At 46.2% G+C, this 25650-nt stretch overlaps 1 protein-coding gene across 1 annotated transcript; it reads right to left on the reverse strand.

Annotated features, from left to right (window-relative positions):
• Positions 1-951: 951 nt before the first annotated feature.
• On the reverse strand, positions 952-24833 carry LOC144123624 (gonadotropin-releasing hormone receptor-like). The gene is made up of 3 exons (XM_077656425.1): positions 24751-24833; positions 3390-4398; positions 952-2772 (listed from the first exon to the last, which is right to left on the reverse strand). Exons 2-3 carry the CDS (start codon positions 4161-4163, stop codon positions 2365-2367), a joined length of 1182 nt encoding a protein of 393 aa, XP_077512551.1. The 5' UTR covers positions 4164-4398; positions 24751-24833; the 3' UTR covers positions 952-2364.
• Between the last annotated feature and the right edge of the window lie 817 nt (positions 24834-25650).

A 25650-nucleotide genomic window follows, 5' to 3' on the forward strand; every position in this document is an offset into this window, starting at 1 on the left:
CTGACTGGTGCGTGCGACAATTCAGTTTGCCTCTAAAGGTCAGCTTCCAAGTACAAGCTTGAAGACGCAGGGGACATTATCGCTACCACGTCAGCGGCTCTCTTACGCTACCTTTACTTTAGAACTTGCAGAGAACAATTGACCGCGCAGTCCCTATCGTTCTTTCTTCACAATAGGCAGTACGAAATCGGTTCCGACCAACGAGAACATAATACATTCTCTCTGAAGAATGCCTGCACCTTGGAGTGGATCAGTAGCGTAAAAAAAGTATCTCTTGCTACTTGTATGGTCCCTCTGGGCTGCGACATACTAAGCTTACGCTGTTGTTCAGCTGGGACAATTTTGCGTGCACTTTACACGTGGCTACCAAAGTACAGCTGCAAATATCGGCAGGGGAAAAATTCTCAGCTGTAGTGGTATCACCTCAGTGCGATGCGGTCGCAATCTGGGCTGTTGTGTCACTACTGCTTTTCACTATATATCATCATACTATTATAGTAGAGGCTCCGGACATTACAAAACTATGTTTCTATAGCTAAGGTGCGGGATGGATTGCCGTTTTAGTTCACAGTACATTTCTGTCTTTGCCTTATCCTCTTATTCCTGATGGCACATACATTTAAGATGAAGTGAGAGCTTGAATGCAACCCTTTTGGCGTCACCTGCGTAGAACACAGCTTGCTTTGCAGCATAGCTTGCTAATTTCAACCTATTTTTAACTAAAATTAGCAGTAGATTTCTCCTTGGGATTCATTAGCCCTAACGCCATGCTGCAACGTCAACCAGGTAATCTTATATCTCTCATCTTTTTAATGAAGGAAAATTGGCAGGAACCTTCAATACAGTGCTATCATAATATTTCGAACGTTTAAAAGTCGCATGCTAGTTTCAGCATATCTTCAACTCTATGGGCACTGTTTAGGGGAAAAAAAAAAGGAATCTTCCTTCATCGAGATTTTTTAATTCCTTTTATTGCTTGAGCTATACTCCTGCTCATCTAAAACCACTCTTGTAGAGTTCTACACAATTTTCACAGCCGTCATCGACATGTGTTTTTTATTTGTGTACAGGTCCACTTACACCAAATTATTTTGGAACGATGATCGGTCCACGCGCAAGTAGAAACGCGCCCACATGTGACCCTCAGTCGCTAGCGGCGATAAGCAGGAAGGATGTACTGTCGGGCGCGTGCGCCTTCGAAACCCGCCGGTAACGACAGAGGCGTTTAAGGTGCGACATCTCCCGCGGCCGATGTTCCTTCACTTCCACAACAATGAGGAACTCCCGCTTAGGGGGCAGCGCAGAAATGCTGCTAGCCGCCGGGAGATAGCGCAACTAAACGCAGTAATCATCGGTCTCGCGTCTTGAAGGCTTTTGTTCCGGACAGTACATGAGTATAAAATGCACGTTCTATTGCACGACACCATGGCTTAGTATACATGTCAAAGTTTTACACCCATTTCACGTAGCATGTGGTAAAAAAAAATGCGTGACACAGAGAACAGTTTCTTCAGGCAAAAAAGAAACGCGGCGGTATGAAGAGCGCATGCTTTAAAAACGACAGAAACAGGCAGCACACATACGCTACACACTCGAGAGGTGGAGAAAAATTAAAATATTAAAAAGAAAACTGCGCTGAATATTTTTTTCTTGGATAGCCTCATAAGTCCACAGAGCACCACCTTCTTCTACCTGTGCTTGACATCGCTTCAAATGAAGCCACACTCGACGCAGGTACTCATCTAGGGCAGTAGTTTGTAAAATTTCATTTAGTTTTCATTTCACTTGTTCCTTTAGCGTTCTCCGCTGTTCCGGGCACTGCAGTTCGGCTCGAGGGGCGGGGGCAGGTGATACTTGACGCTGGTCGTCAACGACGCACACCCATGGTGCAACCTGTAATTCCATAAATTCGTCCCATGCTTGTGACATGCTGAAACATGCCTGACGAGGTTTTTCTGTTCAACTTCCATATGCGCGAACAAACTGTGGGCTTCTCGCACGAATAATTAACGGAACAAAGTCCTTGCGACATGGCCGGACCAGATGCGACGGAAGCAGTATTGGTAGCGGCGGCACCGCCTCCAGAGCTGCCAGGCCAGTGATTGGTTGTTTGCTTCCCCCGTCATGTTGCTTGCCTCATGATTGACGCCACAAGTAAATGAAAGTAAAACGAAAAGAAACGTTAAAGGTTCGGTGCCAAGTCGCCGCACCGCTTTCCGATTGGTGGTGACACGCATACAATTTGAGCACGTTCTTCCGTAAGAACTAATACTGGCGTCCGCGGGGTGTGAGAAGATCACAGCGGCAGTCATGTCAATCACCGGACAGCGCCCGACACCTGACAACGTCACACAGCAATCACTGTCAACACTGGACGCAGTTCTTTTTGGGTGAAGACTCGCTTTCGCAGTTGTTCACAGCTGGCGGTTTCGAACGGCGGGACGGTGAGCACATGTCGATCGCGTCGGTCGACACCTGGGAACCAGGCTGCGGGCGGTTGAGCAGGCGACATGTGAGAGACTCGCAGATTACATGAGACAGGGTCCGCCAGAAGCCGCCATCACTGACGCCTTTGTGAGTTCGTTGGAAGTAGAGGAATATGTACGGATTGATGGCGCTGTTGGAGGCCGATATGACGCCGAACAGAGCCACCACGTTGGCGTCCAGGATACCGGGGTTGCCGAAGGCTAAGATTGCTTCTTGCACCATGTATGGCACGTTGGTCACCAGGAAAGCACCAAACACAACGGCCGTCATCTTCAGAGTCTTTATCTGAGCAGAAAGAAAAACAATCTCCTTAAATCATTCACTACTGAAAAATTAACACGTTTTACCCAGTTCTGGAAGTTACGCAACGTGCCCAGCTCCACTGCAAGCTATCAGTTAGGGAATAAGCCAGGCAGCAATTCACTTCAGCAGTTGATATTATAGAGCCCCTTGCTTCTGAATGAGGAAAAAACTCCACTATGGATGGCACACGCATTTAACGTGGCTGCTTTAATGAATAACGCTTCTTTTGTAAGAGTGAGTCTTTCGAATGAAGTAGGCGAGACGCTGAGGAGTGCATTCGTGGTCGGCGGTGGCGGTGGCGGTGGTGTATACCTCGTGAAGGTTCACTGAGCTTACACAATACAGCAAACGTTCTATAAGGTATGCTGCCGTCAGTGACATTACATAAGGAGGATTTGCCGAACTTTAAATTAAAATTTGGCAAAAAAACGTCATGCGTGTCTACATAGTTTTAAGAACAGTTTTGTCGTTTTTTTTTTCAAAGCTCCGAACTTTCAACACATCTGCAGGGATGAAGGGCCAGGAAAAGACATTTTTTTCGGTTACCGCATGGAACATGACTGTACTCAGAAAACAAAATGTATAGTGCACCGACTCACCTTTGCTCGTGGCAGGGATGACCCAGTCTGCCGGCCCATCCTGCGGTTGGTCGCACTGTGTTTCCATATGGCCCAAAGTATTCCGGTGTGAAATGCGATAAGCAGCACGAGCGGGGCTACGAACACCATGAAGAACACGAAGCCCATGTAGATCTGCCGATGGTAGAGTGGCGTGCCCCGGTCGTAGAAGATGGATGCGCAGAAGCACTTTCCAGGAGCCACCTCGACGCTGTGGAACACGTACACGTTCGGCAGCGACGGCATGCACGCTGCGAACCAAGTAGCAGCGGCCAGCCTCCATGGATCCGGACTTGGCGCCAACGGAGTGGCGATGGCAATGTGTCTGTCCACCGCGATGGCCACGAGCATGTACGTTGACGAGACAAGCGCGAACGTCTGCAGGAACTTGAAGAAGCGACAGAAGGCGTCGCCTGCGATCCACAAGCGACCCATCACCTCCCACACCACCTGCGAGGTCATGGTGATGCAGGCGACCAGCAGGTCCGCAATGGCCAGGTTGAGGAACAGCACCCTGGCCTTGGACACCCGACGCCGGCGCTGTCTGATCAGGAGGTTGCAGCAGACCACGCTGTTACCGACGATGGACACAATAATCATAGTGACGATGATCCCTATGCGGATTTGTTTATGGTAAGGAGGGCCCAAAAGTTCGTCGGGCACTTGAGCGTCAGTGACGTTGTTTATAACCACCGTGATGTTGTCGTCTAGGTCTCCGCCTTCGAAGGACGCGTTGAAAGCATCCACTTCAGCCATTCCGGTGGCAGGGGCATTCCGCGCACCCCATATACTTAAAACGACTCTTCAGTTCATGTGAACAATGCCTTTTAGAACAATGGACACTAGAGATTTCTGAAGCACCCGGGCAAAGCTCAGCACAAGCTGCGCAGCACTGGATCGGCTTGTGTAGTCTAGAGAAGCTTTACCTTTTGTCATAATTACGCCAGGCCTTCTCACTCTGCCACTCATGTACTTATTCACTCTTCCACCGCTGAAAAAAAAAAGAAGGCGAATTACAAGTGGGCTAAATACACACTGGAGTTTTCAAAGCGAGACTGTATATTGCACGACATTTGCAGTTCACGCAGCCACCTAGACTCCTCAAGCACTTATGAATTTTTATTAACTAGCGGCACAACAAGAAGAGCAAAGAGTAAGTGAAATTTTAAAGCTCATGGAGTCATGTCAAATGATCTATCGTGTCCATTATTTGCAAAATCTGCAGGTATTAAGACGACTCATTATAGCGCCACAAATACCGTCGTTTTTCGAGATACATCGTGAATGCATGCGCCAATGTTAAGGCCATAGATGCATGCGACTACGAAACTAATTTCACACTCATAGACTACTTCGCTGGCTGGTCCTGAGCCGTCTCATATTTGATGTGTGGAACCATGCGCCACGACTTGTCCTTCCCTTCACAGCTCATCCACAGGTGAAAGCTAAAAACCTCTTGACGAAAACCGAATTTCTATGCCCTCCTCACATATACGTTGCTAAATATGCAGTTCAAACACTTTTGTTAAAACGAAACACATCCTCAGCGGTATCATAAGATCGGTGGGCTCGCTGCATTCCAACTCTTGCATGTACCCCCCCCCCTCCCCCCCAAAACCTCTCTTCCTTCCTTTTGTAGCGATAGCTACACTACGCCACCTCTTCGACCCTTCAGAATGGCACCACTTGAACTCCGTAGCACCACTTTAGCTTCGTGGAGGCGTGTTGGTCACGTAGTTGGTCACGTGGTTTTATCACTGACACAAGAAGACTGACACATAGCAGCGCTTATCAAAACCGTATATTCATTGACATTGGCAGCCACCGCGGTGGCTGAGTGGTTATGGCGCTCGGCTGCCGGCCCGAAAGACGCGGGTTCGATCCCGGCCGCGGCGGTCGAATTTCGATGGTGGCGAAATTCTAGAGGCCCGTGTGCTGTGCGATGTCAGTGCACGTAAAAGAACCCCAGGTGGTCGAAATTTCCGGAGCCCTTCACTACGGCGTCCCTCATAGCCTGAGTCGCTTTGGGACGTTAAACCCCATAAACCTAAAACTAAACCTCATTGGCATTAGCAAGACGACATCTCACTGGAACTTGCGCTTACGCTTGCAAGTAGGTTTCTTTTTTTGACCGCATAAAGTAAGCAGAATGTGGTATAATTGTTGAATGCTTCGAAACGACTTTAGACAAAGGAAAGCATATGCCTAGACATTTCGAGCAAATGTCTGAATCGTCATGTGATAGCGTAGGACGCGCAGCCTTTTCCAGATTCTGTAATTCAACACTGTTTTTATCACACTGTGTTCAGGCTTGCGTAATTTGGAAGCTGCGGGAATGCGTACGCTTGTAGGCTGTTTCTGGGCGTCTTACAAAAGGTGCGCGATCCTTCTGAAAGTCAAGGCACCACGCTAACGTTATTCAGTCCGTTTCTGTTCTGATAAAACACAGTAGTGGCATTTGTTCAGATCGTCTTGCGTTCTTGCCGAACTTCGTTAAAATATTACGCGACCTTCACTGCGCTGTCATCAGAAAAATGTAAACAACAAACAACGTTTTTTTCTCTTGTTTTCTGGGGGGGCTTCTGATCTACGCTACAACCCATTTTATCGCAGGGGTGGTCGTGCTCTGATGTTTGGACTTAGATTCGATGGTTTCAGCAGAAAAACGAGAGATTCCCGTTTAGTATTAAGCCCAAGCCTTGGCACAACCGCTCATGTAGTGCATGTAGGGAGAGTTCCCTACATAACTGAAAAATAAATAGGGTAGAACGTTGGGCCAGTTGGTGTAGCGACATAATTAAAAACTGCGCAGAATAACACCGGACGGGAGGGAGAAACACGCACACACACACACGAGCGCAAACTTGCAACTGTATTTTAAGAAAAGATACCCCGCGTTAAGAAGCAGAGATAAAATAATAATTCTAATGAATAAAATCCTATCCGTGGTCTCTTCAAACAAAAACAAAAGGAAAATGCTCTCCGAGCCTTCTTCAGGAACAGTTTATGATCTTCCAAGCTCGGTAAATACGCCATAAATCACAGTGGATAGATTTTCCTCCTGTCGCAAGTCCCATAGGAAAATCTCAGTGACTCTGCGGAAAGTGTAGAAACGTTCCTCTTGTCTGTGCACGTCTATGCTAAAGCCTCGCTGAAAAATACAGCTAAGCACTTTGCACAAGATTGCTGTGTCGAACCGTCGGTTTGACAGCGCTGACATTGTATTCTGCGTTGGAGAGTGGTTTTTGGAGAGAAAGTTGGAATGAGAAGGGCGTAGAAAATGGGAAACAAAAAAGTTAAAGGAATATACTAAGAAGGCCATCTTAACCGCATTATTAAAAAAGAAAATGGGATACCGTTTACTAAGTTCCATGATATCGTGTCTGCAATGAGTGTGTGATGCTCTTGTGCTTTTTTTTTTGCCAAAACACCGATAATAACCAGTTCTATTGCCTTTCAATGGTATGCATGAATCACCACTTCATGATCGAGTATCTTCCATTGAATTATTATATTCGTTTATACTATTTCGGTCCATAGTACATCCTAATACACCCACTAATACACATTAGTCCATTTTCATTGATGGGCCTGTTTTAAAAAGTTTTGGGTCCTCAGAGTTTCAAATTTTGCGGTGCCATACGATTGGCCGACTGGTGGTCACGTAGTATTGATGACGTCACAACTCTCTCAATCGCATTGCTAGATAGCGGGGAATCCTCACACTACTGCAGCAGGGGTGCAGCGGTTAAGCGATGCGGCACTCCCCCGGCAGGTGGCTCTTTCATACACAGCCACCGGTGACCCTTTCGCGAGACACAGGTTGCTCTTCCCTAGCTGCCGTGGGCGGAGGGCAACTGCATTGAATTTAGGAACGGTGGGCAGTTTGCTGCCAATCCGATGAACAAATTGCCGCCTGCCATGCTCACGTGACCTCACTCGACCAATCATGAAATTTCTTGACGGAGAAGCCTGAAATTTTACTTGCGACGACAACCTAATTGCTAGAGCATTAATAATACAAAGAAACATCTCCACGATCGTTATTGTTCTCCGCGTGTCTAGGAAACACACGCAAGCGTGTGCGTACAAAGGTCACTGGGCTTGCGTTCTAGAAGCTAGCGTGGGGCTGCCGCCGTTACAGACCGTTCGTACTACGTAACGCAGCTTCCTACCAGGCGGGGGTTTTCGCTGATTCACGCTTCGCTTGTTCCCGGTGGCCATCTTTGGCTGCGCTCCTCCCCTCGCCTTTCCTTCGTCGCAACGCGCAGGCGTTTTGCATGCCGTCGCTACTCTTGATGTTTCTCTTTGCTTTCCATCGTATATATATATATATATATATATATATATATATATATATATATATATATATATATATATATATATATATATATATATATATATATAGCAGACAAACAAATGAAATGAGGGGCTCGTTTGCAAACATATTAAAGAAACCAACAGTCACCGAAAACCCAGGTGCATAGGAGAATTTTTTCTATTTTTTTAATTTCTAGTGCTAATCAATTGCCTTTAAAGAAAATTACTTATAAAGCAGCAGAAAAAACAACCATGCCGCCGGTGGGATCCGAACCCACGACCTCCGAATATCGCGTAAGAGCACCGGACGCGATATTCGGAGGTCGTGGGTTCGGATCCTACCGGCGGCATGGTTGTTTTTCTGCTGCTTTATAAGTAATTTTCTTTAAAGGCAATTGATTAGCGCTAGAAATTAAAAAAATAGAAAAAAAATTCCCCTATGCAGCTGGGTTTTCGGTGACTGTTGGTTTCTTTAATATATATATATATATATATATATATATATATATATATATATATATATATATATATATATATATAAATATATATATATATATATATAGTGTCGCTGAAGCTTCGGATACACTGCAAGTCCGACACGCGAACTGCACTGTCGTCCCGCTTTCTTGCCATGCGAATGGGGAATGGGTTATGTCTACAAACCAAGTCACGTGATTTGGAGCGAAAGCTGCTGCTCCTGGCACCACTGCAGCACGGTGTGGAACTTACGCTCCGGTTACTCCTTTCTTGCCTTCCCTTCTGGATCCTGTACAGCTTCGCTTCGCCACAGGAGCGAACGTCCAGAACTAGGCGCGCACAAAGGGACAAAACTAACGGAAAAGGGAGCGCGGCGCTTCATGTCGGACAAGTTGGATTCTGCGTACTCTACCGAATGTTGTCCGTGCTGTTCGTTGCACACGGGCTGCACAGTACTTCGCGTTATTTCCATGCCGCTGAACCTTGTACGCCTAGTCCTTGAGTATTTTCTTTTTTTTTCTTCGATATTTGTATAACATCCGCACTTTTTTGTTTAGTTTACTTCACACGCCTTCTTCGCTTGCGCTGCTGTCTTCGTTCTGTCCTTGTAATCTTCATTCTGTTAACTTTTCACTGGGTTCACCGGCATTTCATTTAATTGCCTTGCTTTTTCTTCCTCCTTTCCTCTCCACACGCCTTCCTTCATTCTTTTTCCTTCCTTTCTTCCTGTCTCTTTTACATTACTATTTTTATTTTCTTCCTTCAATTGCATACATTCCTTTGCTATTTGTCTCCTTTATCGCCTACACCCATTACTTCTTCCATTCCTTTCTCTTTTTCCTTGCGATTTCACTTGTTCATTTTCACTTCCTCTGCCTCTTTTCTTTCTCTCTTCTCTTCCAGAGCTTCCTTCCATGTGTTTCCTTTAACTATATTGTTTACATCTTTTCTCGAACCTTTCTGTTCTCATGGCCTCTGACAACTGCCCGCCGTTCTAGCCCTCACTGCTATCTTCTGCAAATGCATATGCAGGATTATGTTTATTTTTGAGCATTTTCTGCATATATGCGGCGAAAGACAATGTGCTGTGCAGTTTTTTTTTAGTATTGACTGCTTTATTTTCGGTACTTTGCTCTCTCCGAAGTCCTTCGCAATGCCGGAACTAGCAAAAACGCCTTAGTGAGTTCGTCGCTTGAATTTATAACATTTCTGTGTTGGAGTACTAGGAATGTAATGATTACTTTTATTCTAATTCGCCGCAAATTCATAATTTCTGAATACTGTGATAACCAGTCAACCTTTCCTGTGATATATGAATGCAGGTTTCATCTTTGACTTCTGCACTGAAGCGAGAGAGATTATAACAAAAATTGGCGGTGGTTTAGCTCTGGTTAGACCTGGAGTGACGCGATAGCTATAGCTGGCAGAGTGGAACTTGCTCATTTCAATTGCAAAGTCACTCTTTCGCCACTCCATTTAGCTGGGCGTTCCTTCTTCATAGTCGTCCCACTTGACGTGGTGCATGCGCACAGCTGTGGCAGCTCGGTTTCGCCGGTGCGCCGCGCCGCCGGCAGCTGCAGCTGCTCCGCACCACGAGGCTGGTCACGTGACCAACCAAATGATCAGCCACGGCGCCGCGCCGCCGGCAGCTGCTCCACACCACGTGACCAACAACATAACGGCGGGGCGGGACAGCCATCGCCACGGCGCCGACACACTGAAGGCTCGAAATGCTACCGTAATGTAGCTATCGCTACATAATGAGAAAAGTTTGTGTTCAAACACAAACAGGAGTTTCGAAAACGCAAGGTCTAAAAACGGGAAGGGATTCTGCGTTCCCCTTTTTCCCGGTGCGGGAACGCTCTAGCTGTGTCTCGTGGGAGAGTCGACCTTTGTGCGCGCCGCGAATCTCCGAGTGGTGTCATAAATTAGCGGCAGACGTGACCTCGGCGAAGTCATGTGTTTGTGTCGCCGCCCCTTCGGAGGCATCCCTCTCCGCTCTGCACTGCTAGTTCGGGAGGAAAGGCGTTCGCAGCGAGAAGGAGGGAAGGACCCAGAGGGGTGCTCTGCTGAGTCCCCTGGTGAAGCTGCGGGAAAGGTGCATTGAGGAAAGCATTCAGGAAGGTGATTGCGAATTTGATGGGCTGTGTCCACGGGGCTAGAAAAAAAAATCACTCAGACGCTCTGCGCCGATTTCTTTTGTATTTCATTTTTTGAATTGACAGAGATAGCCACTCTCTTCACCTGTGGAATTTATACTCATAAACTGATTAGAATTCTGTGTCGCGCTCCGGCTTGAACAGTGAAGGATATCAGCTCTCGTGTTGGGATCATTGCTGGATTACTTACGCCCAGGAGACTGCTGGCAATCTATGCCAGCACTGGGCCTGTGTATTTTGAAATATTTCATGGTTATAGAATATGAAAACGTAATCTCTGAGCGCATTTGTGCGAGAGACCTCATAAACTTAAGAGGGCGCAGTGCGTTTTCCCAGGTCACGTTTTCATACGCTCGCGGCGTATTCTTCACGCGTTGAGTTTGTTTCTCTCATTTCTTTGACTGGCCCTTTCTGCTTGCAGCTTATGGATCAAACAACGTCGTTTCTGCTCTGTTCGCTTCTGTCGTTTCTAGCTGACGAAAGCCGCTCTTTACACGTCACTCTCTAGGCCTTTGAAAGAAAGAGCATTGTTGGTTGGCTTTCCGTGCGCTCTGCTTAGCCCGGTGGCGCGACGGCAAAGCCGTTTCTTTTATTTTTCATTTTTCTCACTCCTTCCCAACACGTGAAGCTGACCAAAAGTGAGCATGTTGTCACGGTTCGCTTTTTTTTTCGCACCACCGTGGGCAGCCAGCTAAGCGTTTTATCAGCACCGCCCACGCTACCCGTTTCGTAGCGAAGCGGTCATGCGAAGTGTTTTTCCGGCGACATCTTGACGCCGACTCGTCTGCGCTCGCCCCGCAGAATGACAAACAGACGCTACAGTAACACGCAGGAAATGAAACGAACAATCTGGGCGCAATACAAGGCGCACATCCCGCGCGGCTGCGTTCAGATCTGGCCAACCGAAAAGCAAGGACTCGCCTAGTGCGCGCCATACAAGCACGCGCTCAGATGAAAAGTAATCAAAACACTGCGGTTCTGCTTAATGTACTGTTTCTGAAAAACATCCGCAGCAAATACAGGAATGACAAAATAAAAGCCGTGGCGGCTTTTAAAAATAAAAACTGGCTTAAAAACTGGGTTGGCGAAAAAAAAAAAGCGCTAGCAATGCCTCGCGTGTAGAGCTTGTCTTTCATCTGGGAGGCGCTGGCAGCAATGCTAAGGAATAGAGCTACGAACAAAGCAAAAACAAGCTTCCGCAGTGAATAGAAACGTTCGTAGCTGTAGCTGTGCTGATATCGCAAATCTAAAGGCCAGTCTTCTCTCTAAACATTAATCTTCTTCTGTCGCCATTCAGTACGGGCTCTTTCTTGCGCAAGGCTGTGCGTACATGAGCACCAAAGCACTTGGCTGATCATATGTTGAGGAAAGCCACCACAGGAAACAGTTGAAAATTAAAAATTTGCTCTCCCCATACTTCGAACTTTATTTGCATCGCTAAGCTGACTCTCATCCTATACAAAAAAAGTCCTATGGGCGTCTATGGAAAAAGACTATGTCCGTCTATGGCCTTTTATGAACGTCTATAAACACCTATAGAGGTGCTTATCGCCAGCTATTGAAAAATCTATGCCACTAAAGCTATAGCTTTGGAACCATAAAATTGTCTTAAGCTCTCTATAGAAAAATATATCAGCCTGTATAGACATACCCGCCGCGGTGGCTCAGTGGTTAGGGCGCTCGACTACTGATCCGGAGTTCCCGGGTTCGAACCCGACCGCGGCGGCTGCGTTTTTATGGAGGAAAAACGCTAAGGCGCCCGTGTGCTGTGCGATATCAGTGCACGTTAAAGATCCCCAGGTGGTCGAAATTTTTCCGGAGCCCTACACTACGGCACCTCTTCTTCCTTTCTTTTTTCACTGCCTCCTTTATCCCTTCCCTTACGGAGCGGTTCAGGTGTCCAACGATATATGAGACAGATACTGCGCCATTTCCTTTCCCCCCAAAACCAATTATATATATATATAGACAGCTATAGACAGAAATAGGAAAGGTCTAGAGCTATTTGGGCCAAAATTCTATAGCCGGCCATAGGACATTTTTGTATGGGATGCATGTCACTAACGAAAACTACTGTGAAAGTTACCTCATGAAGATCGAAACGCGAGGACTAACTATTCCGCAGAAATTTTTCACAGGATAATCCTCTAACATGCGATGCTTGAACGCAGGGACTGCATCATCAGTCTCTCTTAGACTTCATTAAATCTGCAAACCTATGTTTATGTATAATCGTCCCTGTTTTTCATTCATATAAATATTTAATTTTTATGCGTTTAGCAATTAACGCCGCTCAAAAAAATATTAGTCATCATTCAAGTTACAGCCGTGAACGTCGAGCAATCCTTCCCGGTTGTGATACACTGCCAGGGCTTGCCATGCAATTACGAGAGACAATACCAAATAACTCAGGGGACCTCAATTCTCGTGGATAAGGAATGCTTGTGGGAGCGGTGAAGGTGAAGACAGTCACCAGGTGCAGTTCGAGTGAGGAGAACTCCGAGAGATGGCGTCGGAGAGGCGAACGCCGGATGCCGCGAGGGAGTGCACTCAATTTGTACCATGATAAGAGGCCGCGCCACTAGGAACCTGTCACTTCTATCATGGGTGTAAATTAATTCGATATTCGCCTATCTACAAGTCATGGTCTTACTTGATCAGCAGGAAGAAGAGAAGATGGAAAAGATTGGTACGTGCATACTTCTAAGCCGAAGAGAAATAAAGGTGGCTGAGAGTTAGGTTGTGTGCCTCACAATGCTACTCTTCGTCTCACGGTTTATATATGTGCTTTCACGATTAAACAATATCCTACGTTGTTCACCACTGCCAGTAGTAGTGCTCGCCAAGCCGGCTTCTACCCACAGCAGTGCCGCGCCTCCTAGCAAGCGATTCTTTAACGCTGCAGTTATTCAGCAAACAGGGCTCAGAAGGCACTCTTGTTTCACCAAGGCATTTGCTTTAATATGATGCCTTTAGATGTGCACATTAGTTACCACTCCTGATTTTATTTCTATTATTTTGCCTTTAGGAACCTTTTTCCAGTATAGGTTATCTATATAAAGAAAGATCTGATCTAGGGGAAAGTGTGGTAAAATGGGACACGAAGCCAAGCGTGATATTTTTCAACATAGCGAAATTTGAACTCCAGTACAATATTGCAACAGATAATCTTCGTAAAGACGACATGAAGGAAGTGTCCGGTGTCTGCGCGCGATCCGCTCGGTGTTCCCTGTGATATGTGCCCTGTGCTCCGGTTGTCCTTGTGCCTCCCTAGACTTCGGGCCACGTAATATCTTTGGTGGAGGTGCGGGGTAAAACTGAGGGAGGTGGATGGGGGGGTGTCCAGGCTTCTGATGGCGCACACTGCCGGAGGGAGGTTCAGGTGAGCGAGTTCCTGCTGCACGACGGCCTGAATCAGCGACGCGGCGGGTAGAGAGATATCAGGTGCAGGCGGACGGGGCATCACAGGGGCAAGGGCTTCCAGTTCACGGCGAACAATCCGGGTGACAGTGTCGGCGACGGGGACATCATCGCAGGACGCGCGGGACGGTAATCGTTGTTCCTCGCAGGAACAGGTGGCAGCCGTATTAGGCACCCGAGATAACTTCTGTGAATTCGGCGGCTTTTAACGTGCTCGAAGCGACGGCATTCCTTTTATGATGTGTGCACGGTAGTACAGTCTTTGAAAAATATTAAATTAAAAGCATCATCTGCAATACCTTTCAGAACATGGCCCACCTTGTAGGACTCGGTCATGACGGTGTCAACTTTGTGGCAAAGCGCCAAGACATCTTGAATATATGCGATATAACTTTCGGTTGACGACTGGGCGCGCGACGCGAGCTGCTTTCTCGCGGTGAGCTTCCTGTCATCGGGCCTGTCAAACAAAGTGCGGAGCTTTTCTTTAAAAGTGTCCAAGCTTGTCAGTTCGTCTTCGTGAGTTTCGTACCAGACCCGCGCCGTACCACTAAGATAGGAGATAGCATTCGCTAGCATCACTGTGGGTTCCCACCGCTTATAAGTGCTCCCTCGTTAATATAGGCTGAGCCAGTCGTCGACATCGGTGCCGTCATTCCCAGAAGAGGTACCGGGGTCACGGGGAAGAGCCATGACCACGAAGGAAGCAGTAGGAGTGGTTCGTGACTCGCCGGGTGGAGCCATGATGGTAGTAAGCCCGACCTGACGACCGCTTCGGAGCTGCGTGGCATGGAGATCGTCTACCCAGCACTTCCACCAAAGACCATCGGGCCATCGCGACAGGGATATCGCTCTCCCTTGTGTGACCTTCGCCTACAACTCCTCCCGCCATGACACTCCCGGTTACTCCCCTTTTTATTTTTTCTACGGCCGCGAGCCCCTCCTGCCTCTGGACACGCTGCTTCCCGCCTCTACTGCCCCGCCATCTGCATACGCCCACGACGCCATTGCTCGCGCTGACCACGCCGGCCAACTCGCACGCTCCTGCCTACTCGCTTCCCAGACCTCTCAGCAGGAATTCTACAACCGCCGTCACCGTATGGTCTCCTTCTCCCCTGGCTCCCTCGTCCTGCTTTGGTCGCCATCAAGCCGCGTGGGGGCCTCTGAAAAAACTTCTGTCCCGCTATATCGGTCCGTACAGTGCCCTGCGCCAAGTCACCGCAGTAACCTACGAGATCACTCCGGCCTTGCCTGGTGCCACGTCCTCTCAGCATCAGACTGATATTGCGCATGCACGTTTCCAGACTCAAGCTTTATGTCTCGCAGTCCCCTTCGCCGCCCTGATGTACACCGGGACGGTGCCTTTTCGACCAGGGGGCCGTGCAACGAATAATCTTCGAAAAGACGACGTGAAGAAAGTGTCCGTTGTGTGCGCGCAATCCGCTCGGTGTTCGCTGTGATCTGTGCCCTGTGCTCCGGTCGTCCTTGTGCCTGCCTAGACACCGGGCCACGTAACAATATTAACAAAATTCATCTGCCATTAGCCGTCACCCGTCTGCTTCAACTGAATTTAAGCTTCAACATTAGCCCCTTCACTACAAAGAAATCTATTGCCAAATCAGCTTTGAGTACAAAGAAAGCGGACGAAAAGTCGTGAAATTTTTACACGCTACTTTTTTCAAAATAATTATTTTTGTTAAAGATAAGTTTTGTTCTTATCTGACTTACATAACGCTTAAAAAGCTTTGCACTTCGTGTTTTTACCACGGAATTATTATGGGGCAAACCGCACATGATGCAACTCGCGGCATTCAGGTGCTCTCTACGGCCAAATATATAGCGATAATAGTTTTATTGGTCGCTCAAAAGCTCCGCTTCTTTTATGGCTCTCTAGGACGGTCTATATCTACAAACAAAAACAACTTTTTGCTGAGTGGTATGACTAAGACATGAAGAGTGCAGTGAAGAGCATTCAGGAACGCGAGTGCCGCCAGGAGCTTTGGTATGCCAAAGGTGACCACCACAGAGCATTAAAGAAAGGCAATATGAGGGGCTGAAAATTCAGTTTCTTAAAGGGGCTGTGAAGGGGGCTCTAATAAAGTTGCGGCATGCCTGGGATATTGAAGCACGCCGCTTCACGAATAGTGCCCAGCAAGTATTTTTAAATGCGCTTTGTAGAAGTTGAGTTATCTGTAGTTAAAAATTGGATTTCATCGTCTTCGCGCCTTTCCCTCTCCTCTCGTCACTTTTTGCACGCTGGAAGGTATGCGCTCCTTCGCCGACCTCCCTCTGGGAGCGGAGCTTCCCGACACACCGGAGATAAGCGGCTTATTGGCCGCGGCCATGGTAGCTCCCTGACGTCTGAAAGAATCTAACCAATGGCCACCTCTCACCTTGTCTACGCAGATGCGGGGGACGGAGGAGGGTGCGAGCATGAAAAAGTCGCCGGGAAGGGCTCGCCAACTTTGACGCGTGATTGTGGGTCGTCTGCTGCCTGTAGAAGAGTATTATTTGGCTCTGGTTTTCATGGCAACACAGTGCAGTGATTAAGTGAGTTAATGTGCTCTCATCGGAAGGCGTTTCAGAGGCCCTTTAAGAAGCAGTGCGCTCCACATTTTCCGGCGGTCAAGTAAAAGTACTTCTACAGCACAAGGAAAATATAACAAGTTTTGTTACATCTGATTTTTCAATTACGTCCAGGTACTGCGAAGTGAAGCAAATCACGTGTCCACTGGACAGGGACGAAGCGCAAGAGCGACAACCATGACATTAAAAAAAAAGAAAAAGGCTTCGAAGAAGGCAGACTACATAAAAGAATCCCGTAGGCGGGAAATACGCGAAGTCATACGCGAAGTCTGACTGTAGAACCATCGTGTCTAGAGGTCATGGAACGAACCAGCTCCACGCCCCGTCTCGATCTAGTGTTTGTAATGCCGATACTCTCAGAAAAGTAAGGTTGATGCCCTTGAAGTCAGAACCGTGCGCATTCGCTGCGAGAACTCGTAATATCTTGACCTTCTAAGAGAGCCTTATTTTTATCCATGCACTGTAGCGACTGGGCGAAAGGCAACACTTCGAACTTTTTCAATGTCATAAAATTATAATATTTTCCGCTACCAATCATACCGAGCACGTGCCACTATATTCAGTATCTTTTTTTCATTCCATTTCTCTAAACCAATTTGTATTTACTTTTGTTATCTATAAACCCTGGGGCCTCAGGGAGAGTGAGTTTACCTGCAGTGACATCTGGATGGATACTGCGACGTGTCAGCGAAATAAGTTGAATTCTTTCTACTAGTGCTATCTGTGGAAGGTTCTTGTAACGAGGCGCGCCCAATAAATTCGTTTCAATCAAGAAAAGTGTCTTTTCCTTAAATTTCTAACATTGAAAGTCGGCTGTCGAGTTTTACATATGCTTCAATTAGCTAACACTGGCAATATAAGCTAAGAGTTGCAAGCGGTGCTTATATTCCACTGAGTAGGAGAAGACGGCGTGTTTCGGCACCGTACCTTCCACTCCTTTTCCAAAAAAAAAACAAATTCGTCGAGGGGTATAATAATAATAATAATTGGTTTTTTTGGGGAGGAAAGGAAATGGCGCAGTATCTGTCTCATATATCGTTGGACACCTGAACCGCGCCGTAAGGGGAGGGATAAAGGGGTATAAGGCAAAACAATGGTTGAGGAGGACCCTGCGAGACGCCAAAGACTGTGCAGCATTATGAGGCTCGACGACCTCCAGCCGTTTTCCTAGCAACTTTGAGTGGAAAATACCTTCATACGCGTTGTGCTATGCTGTTTTGATTAGTGACATGCAAAGGCGGGCCTTTTACCTCAGATACTTCGACCTGACTTCAACCTCGAATAAAATTTCGTGGCCCCCCTAAGCATCAGCCTCATCATTACAGGTTCAACCTCCCCAGGCGCCCTCACCTCACTTTTTCAGAGGTCCCTAGCCGTTTCATTCAACTCCACTTCAGCATCACTGCGTGGTGTTGGGCCTAAACAAAAGTCAGAGTTACTTATTTAGTTATTGACATAAAGCTAATTAAATATCCTTTCGTCTAGTAAGCTGTGGGATAAGGCTCACAAAATGATGACGGAGCCGTTAAATTGGCTACATATGACTGTAATGAAATCTGGCGGCAGTATTAAAAGAATATGTTGTGTAAGTATATGTACACTGAGGATGTACACTGAAGAAAAAACTGACATTCTGGCATGAGAGCTCAGAGAATTTGTTTCTAATTTGCACATAGAAGAATCAGCGTCTTACATGATTGCTCGAGGGCGCCCTTTAAATCTTGTTCCAATCATGCGCATCTAGCGCACTTTCCTAGAGACTTGCGGACGGGGTGTGGCGTGCACGGCGACCACCAGTACAACGCGAGGTGCATTTGTACTTCAGTAGAGTTAGTTATTGGGCTAGCTGGTATTCTTGATTCACGTTCATAGTATTCCAGCGCAACGGCACATACCCAAAGAAAAGAAGACGGAAAAGAAAAAGGACGAACACAGCGCTGACTGACAACTGTTTAATCATAGACGCACATTTGTAATTACGTTCCCTTCCGCATTTAAATTTTGCAAGTATATCGGGATGCTGCGGTGGCTTAGTGGTTACGGCGCTCGGCTGCTGACCCGAAAGACGCGGGTTCGATCCCGGCTGCGGCGGTCGAAAAGAGGCCCGTGTATTGTGCGATGTCAGTGCACGTTCAAGAACCCCAGGTCGTCGAATTCCGGAGCCCTTCACTACGGCGTCTCTCATAGCCTGAGTCGCTTTGAGACGTTAAACACCCATGAACTAAGCATGTCAGTATTGTTACTTGACAACCTGCTTCCCGTACACCTCCTCGTATTGGACGCCGTTCTCATGCATGAACGAACCGACAATCGGCTAACCCGGACTTTCTACTGCATAGACTGGAAAGTTTGGGAGACGGAGGATTCTGTACACGACACCCTTACCAGATATGAATAGGTGGATAATTGAGGCTAATTGGTCATCCATGTATTTGCTAATGGAGGCTGCTATATGCTTAACTTGCAACCGTTTTCTACCATTTATATGCTCTCTGCTATAATTCTTAATAAACTGCGACTGAATGCATCGACAGGTGAGAGTTGTTTTGGTTGCTGTGTCTGTGTGCTTTTTTTTTCAATGTGCGACTGTTAACTTTCTTTTTTCCTTTCTTTCTTTCTTTCTCTCTTTCTTTCTTTTTCCCTTTCTTTTTGGCACTCGACCACTGTGCAACTTTGACGAAAATTGAAAGGCCAAACCGTTCTGTGGCATTTACATCGAAAAGTCGGTGGAGATCTTGACACTGATGAAGTGCTCGCGCGACCGAGGGCACCTTTAGCACACGGCGAGGGAGTTTCTGTCATCACCGCGCCCGCTTATTGACAGCGTAACAGAATGACTAGTGATTGATGCACTGGCCACTTGGTGCTTAGTGAACGAAAAGACGTTCCACTTTTAAGACAAGAAAATAAAAACGGTAACAACAAAAAACATACCCGCAAACCATTTCTCTACGCGTAGAATATAATCTCAGCAATCGTCATATCATGCATGGGAAACATATGTGAAGTGATGTGCAAGTACTCATATAAAGAGATGCCGATAGCGCTGGTAGTTCGTTGGTCACAGTTGATGATTTTGCTAACCTGTGTGTAAAGCGGAATGCAGCCCAACCTCTGAAAGGGGAAAAGTTTTTGCAAAACCTATTGTTTAATAACAGCCAGTGAGCTGAATGTTGAGCCAGTTTCTTGGCATCAAAATGTTTACACATTTTGGAGCGGCAGCGTATTTTCTTCTCTACTAGAAATGTTATGCGAGAGTTGTAGTTATTAGGAACCCTCAACGACTAAATTTAAAGCAACAAACATGGAGCAAGTAACATGGTCCTATTTAAAATAAGCAATAAACTTGCAGACTTTTAGGCCATCTCCGCAGCACACAGGCAAAAATTTATACCCTCCCTCCCTCCACCCTTCCAGGCCTCCCTTAGTGATAGAGCTTATCACAATACTACACATGCGTGCAGCGCGGATTCTGAAGTGTGCTCACTACATACTGGGTATACATTAATAATATTTTCTATTTCTAGCTGGTATTCGAGCTGTGAACTATTATTTTTCTTTGTTTTACTGTCCCTCCTAACAGCAAGTAAACGCGGCAGATTTCTGTTATGACGTATAACAACGCTAGACGCCATTCTAGCGCTAGATTTTTACGCTGATAATGATAGATTTTTTAGGCGCGAGGACTGAAGTCGGATTTACAGCTGTCAATATAAAAATAATGAATTAATTTGTTTATTACCCATTGCTGTGGGCGTTTGAAGACATTATTATAGTTGGAAACCAGGAATACATGGAGCTGATTTTGAAAAAAGATGATGGCGGTGTTTCTAGAACAACACAGCTTTCGGCCATTTTCTTTCTAGCAGTAGCAGTGGTAACTTCGAGGTCCTGGAAGATCCTCGATGATTCGTTGATCACGCGGCACTTTGCGGGAACGTTTTTAAGCTTCGTCGATCTGCGAGCACTATTCAACAATTGTTTTCTTTACAAAGGTGAGAACATTTAGGACAGAGTGGCAAAAGGATCGCTGTCCCTGTTCCAAACACCGGCTCGCCCGTCAAAGTGCGCTTGACAAAGATCCAAGCGCGAGCCCCTCTATTTAAAAGAACTTGAATCTGGGCTCTATGGTGCATACTACTTAAGACAGGAAATGGTGGTGCCCACAAAGGCGAACACGAGAGGAAAAAGACAAAAGGCAAGCGTTCTATTCATCAAACTTTATTCTCGCAGGAGCCAGCAAATTTAAGAAAAACCAAGGCTTTCTTTCAGATAAAAAAAAAAGTGGATAGATTCTGTTAGCTATTTATCTGTGACCTTTTTTAAGGCCTTGATGTCCTATCTTGAACGGTTTGGTTGATTCTGCACTGTCTTGCTTTCCGCTCATGCCTTGGTGTCTCTTACATTTGCTGACTTCGCCGAGAATAAAGTTAGATGAAAGCAGCCCATGTCCTGCGTCATTCTCCCATGGCGTTCTTCCTTGAAGGCGTTATTGCTGCCAAAAAAGGGCAGCCTAAGTGCGTGCTTGTTTGCACGGGCTTCAACCAATTTCGGACGAGCTTCTTAGAGCCAGTAACTGTTACGTCTCTTCAAGACTGAACAAATGACAGGCGAGCGTCCGCAACGTCGTATTGCGGCTAGCGTCGCGTCGTATCGCGGCTTTCTTAATTCCACGATATGCGCCAAATCCCAGGATCGACGTTTTCTGCTCAGGCACAGGTCAGATCACGTCATGATGCAGCGTGCTCAATCAGGTTATGAGATGATATTTTGCGTTTTTTTTTATGTCTCTCCCACCCTCTGTTTCTGTTCAGTGAACTTATCCCTGCTTCACTCATAAGGAGCAAGGAAATTTCATTTCGATGATTTTGACGGCTGACGCTTTAAGACATTTTGAAGCTCTTGAGAGTTTTTCACGTCCACTTAGGATGAACAAACCGGCAGCATGTAAAGCAGCCATCGTTACAAACTGCGAAAAGCTTTCTCGCTCAAAAAAAAAAACTTATCTGCCCCGCAAAGTTAGGCTCAGGTCATGCGAGTATGGACCACAAGCGCGGGAGAAATTTCGTGACCGAGGCTACTGCATCTTCGAAGTTACCGTAATGATGAAGTGATGAACTCTTGGTGGAGATGATCCATTAGCTCACAAATGTTTGATGCCTCTCGTCTGGGTCATCACAGCGTGCGGCTGTGATGACCTACAATCTAGTTATGCACTTTCTAGCCCTTTAGCGGTGGCTTTCCTGCTACTCTTTAGCAGCCGAACCGGGTAATGTAATCTTCTATGCTTTCAGAGGCTGACGTCTTGATAGCAAACTGAGTAGAAAATAACGAAAGACCGCAAAACATGAACGATAGGAGGACAATTTAGAGAAAATGGGTGTGAGGTGTGCGATGGCTGTCTCAGGATTTGTGCGTTTGGCCGCTGGGCTTTTGTCTTCTACTTAAACTTAAGAGCACGCAAGCGGAGCTGCTTATGAATAGCAGCAAAAACCTCACCAGTAGTAAACTTACGTTCACTTGTTCGAATACAGCACGACTGGCTCACATTTTTTGGGCTTCTCATTATCCCCACCCCCCGCAAGAAATGTACGTTGCCTTCCCCCCTGAGTTTACTCAGGTCTGCTTAATCTAGGCGCGGAAAGACACACGTGAAGCAATTGAGAGCATACACACGACTGGCGCACTAGCCGAGGACACGTCACGCAAAAAAAAAAAAACATGGCAAATCATTCAGTTAGGAGTTTGGCAGTTTTAGGAACTGCGTTTCTTTCCGAAGTATTATGCGAGGAGATAATACCGTACTCCACCGCGTGGTTCTTTATAATCTTCACAGTTTTGAAAAAAGCAAAAAGGAGCTGATGGTCACGTGAACGCTGTCTTCACTGTATGTGTATTAGACTACGAGGACACAGGGTAGCGAGAGAGCTGTCAAGGTTATGCGACTGATTAGCAGGAGTTTGTCACAAAATTGTTTAACCATTCACTTAAGCTGCATGATGCGATCGCGGTCTAGAAGACTGTACTAGTTCGAGATTAATCCGATTTACAGAAGTTGTCAAAATGCAAGGGGTCTTGAGATATTTAGAAATTCACTCCTTTCTTTTCCTCGGCATGCGCCCAGTTCAGGAATGAGGTGTGAAAACAAAATAAAATTCATTGATGAATACATCAAAACCCCTTGCATTTTTACAACTTCGGCAAGTTGCATCAGTCTCGAACCAATGCAGTCTTGAAGATTGCGATTGCAACATGCAGCATAAAGCGAATAATTAAAATTTAATCAACCAATTTACCCAATTATTCTCATAAACCTATCCGCTTTGTCGTTATATTATGTTCTCCGAGCTCAATACACACACAGTGAAGATCGCCTCCACGTCACCATCAGCGTAATATATTGTAAACATGTAAAGAGTGACAGAATCATCCCGTATATGCTTGTCTAGGCACTTTATACTTGTATCCACCACATCCATAATAGCATGCAGGTTTTTACCACGCTAAATAGACACATTCGAACGCTGCCAGTATTTTTGCACCTGTTTTAGAGATCTACGGCGCGTGAAAAGTCACCTTGTGTTCATAAATTTGATTAATGTTGCCGAAATATACCCACCAGTTAGAAGGTTGCCCCCGCAATTTTTTTTTAATTCTTTCGGAGGAAACAATAAACAACTTTTTCTCTCATTGCAATGTGCATTCAGCAGTGATAACACAAAAAAATCTTAATGGTTTTCGCATTTCAGTACTGGCTCCTGAAAATGACTCCAAGAACTGAACTACAAGTAAAATAGAATAAAGCGATTCTCAGAAACAAAAAAAAAATGATCGCCGCATTAACGGCTGCCAAACATCTATTTCTTGTGGCTGGAACATCTTCAGATTTGTGCGCACACCAGAACGAAAGAAAACTTACCATTGTTTGGCTTTGCCCCCTAAAATTTTCGCCTATTCTATCTCAGCCGGTCACAAACGTGAATCACGGCATTACTGACAAAATCTCGGCGGAGGGATAAAGCAGAAACAAGCCAAGCTCTATTCAAGATCATTTTTAATTGTAAGGTGACTGTTGAATATTGAAAGATACCGCTATAAAAGAATAGATGGAAATTGTGTGACTTTCCAACAAGTAGCAAAACCTTGCTTTTAAAGTTCGACCAATGGGGCGCGTTTAAGACAATAAACGGTAGAAAACTACAAGCGTATACTGATTGTTAAAGCGCAATCTTGAGATGTGCGATAAAATGCATTTATAAAAACTTCTCGTTGAAAAAAATTTACTTGTACAAAATTTATGCGCATCATTCATCTTCATCTACCAAGCACCAAGTCAACTTCATCTACCAAGCACAGTTATGACCAGAACGTCCCAATTAAAAGCAAAGAAAATGCAGGTATTTTCGTTCTGTGCTGATAAGCAGCTACAGTGCTTGTTTTGTTCGTTTTTTTTTCTGCTTGTGTGAGATTGCCGACATCGCACTTTACTGGCTTCTTTCACACAATAACCTCCCCACATTTTGTTCCTTTAAGCAAGATCTTTCTCCAACGAGGTTTGAGTATTCTCGCGACCTCTGCTCGTTATTATAACGTTATCGTGTTGTCCTTGCATTACAGAGAACACCAACAACGAACTTCCCGCTGCCGTAAGCTGTATTTTCCTTCCCAGTTCATAGCACAGGGTATTCGGCCAGTGCATGATAATGTGGCTTTACCTGTCTGCGGCAATGTACGTAATGAAAGAGCGACAGCATTTGTCAGTTCGAAGCCATTAAAACACCTCCGTCGCGAAGTAAAAGCTGGAAGAAACTTAGGCAAGACATGTAAATTGGTTTCTTTGTCTGATTAATTTGTGCAGTGCCAGTGGCAAATTTTTCTTCATGTATTATTATAATCATTGTTGAGTCCTTAGTTGAGTGCTCGAATAACTGGTTGATTTTATTGCTTTGCTGTGCTGTTGTTGACTTCAGAGATATTTTCCCTAAGAGGTTTCCTGGCTATCGTTTCGTACAAATGGACACGTACTTCTTTAAAATGGCAGCAATAAAGAAGCGCGAACAGAGAAATAATGCAGTTTGGCTTTAAATACATGCTATGCTGTAATCTGTTTAACTAAATTTCTCACCTTTTTCACACAAGTTAACTAAAATTCTCATTCTTATTCTGCGCACAAAACAACTGAAATAATTGTCGGAACGAAAGAAATCGGTTGACTAAAAAAACTCCCCTCGCCCTATTCCGCTGCGCCACTTCGAGCAGAGCTGCTACATTCCCAATCGAAACTTGATGCGAAGATTCGCAACTTCGCCAACAACTTTTGACAGCGCAGCGCTTTTTCACACACAGCGAAAGGAATGCGGCAAGCGGCGACGGGAACTACTCACCCGAGCGGGAAGCGGCCGGAGTTATCCAAGAAAAGTGCGAAATCCTGGCGCGCCGTGTCCGTGTTGCTGCCAGCACAGCATGTGCGCGGGGCCGCACCGGACGACGTCGATGCGAGGCGCGCCAGCGGCAGGGGACGCCACCGCTCGCACTCTGCCCTCCACAGCTCCCGCCACTTCCCTTTCCTGCTCCCTCGCCACCCTCTTGTCCCCTCGTCGTCGCCGTGCCCTTTGCGCACACACACCAGCGTGGGGCTTTATTTTACCGGAAGAAAGTAAGGTGTCGACAGGGGCACGGCAGGGGATGCTTCAGAAAACAAGGTGGCGCCAAGATGGAAGATAAATCTTTTTTTTCTTTTCGTTTTTTTTCTATGCTTTCGAGACCTAGCCTCGTCCGTTATGGTAGGCGAGCGTTGGCCCGCTGCACGACAGTGCACTCGAGCCGAACTGGATTGGAAGCTCTGCAGACTCTGGCAATGCTGGTTGGAGACAAATGGAGGAGAGCAGACAGGGTTGGATTGACCTCGGATAAAGTTAGGTGTAGTCAGGATGCATGATTCATGCGCAGACTAAAAAAAAATGTAGTAGCAAGAAAATGAGAACAGTAAACATTCTAGCGCGTATAACACTCCACAATCCATTTCTATTCCCGAGACATTGAGGCTCCTGTCAGCTGCTTTTATTTATCGACGGACATTATGGATGCCACGTAGAGTGGTTCCCCACGTTTCGTCTTTTTTTTTTCAGAAGGAAAAAGGACGATTTTTCTCAACAATAAAAAAAACGGGAATATTGTGCAAGTTAGTTTTGAGTTGTGCGGCCTCTGCGGAATTCAGAAAGTGTGAGGGGTAAAAGGCTTTAGGGAAACCGTGCAGAACAGCGCATGCGTCTTCGTCTAGTCTG

Source organism: Amblyomma americanum, chromosome 3 (assembly GCF_052857255.1).
Source record: "Amblyomma americanum isolate KBUSLIRL-KWMA chromosome 3, ASM5285725v1, whole genome shotgun sequence".
Classification (NCBI taxonomy): domain Eukaryota; kingdom Metazoa; phylum Arthropoda; class Arachnida; order Ixodida; family Ixodidae; genus Amblyomma; species Amblyomma americanum.

What these genes read in the sequence shown, in the direction of transcription:
- LOC144123624 (XM_077656425.1), bottom strand. Translation starts at nt 4,163, where the DNA reads ATGGCTGAAGTGGATGCTTTCAACGCGTCCTTCGAAGGCGGAGACCTA. An exon ending in CATCCCTGCCACGAGCAAAG is followed by an intron (nt 2,773 to 3,389) that starts GTGAGTCGGTGC and finishes CTTTCTGCTCAG; the next exon opens with ATAAAGACTCTGAAGATGAC.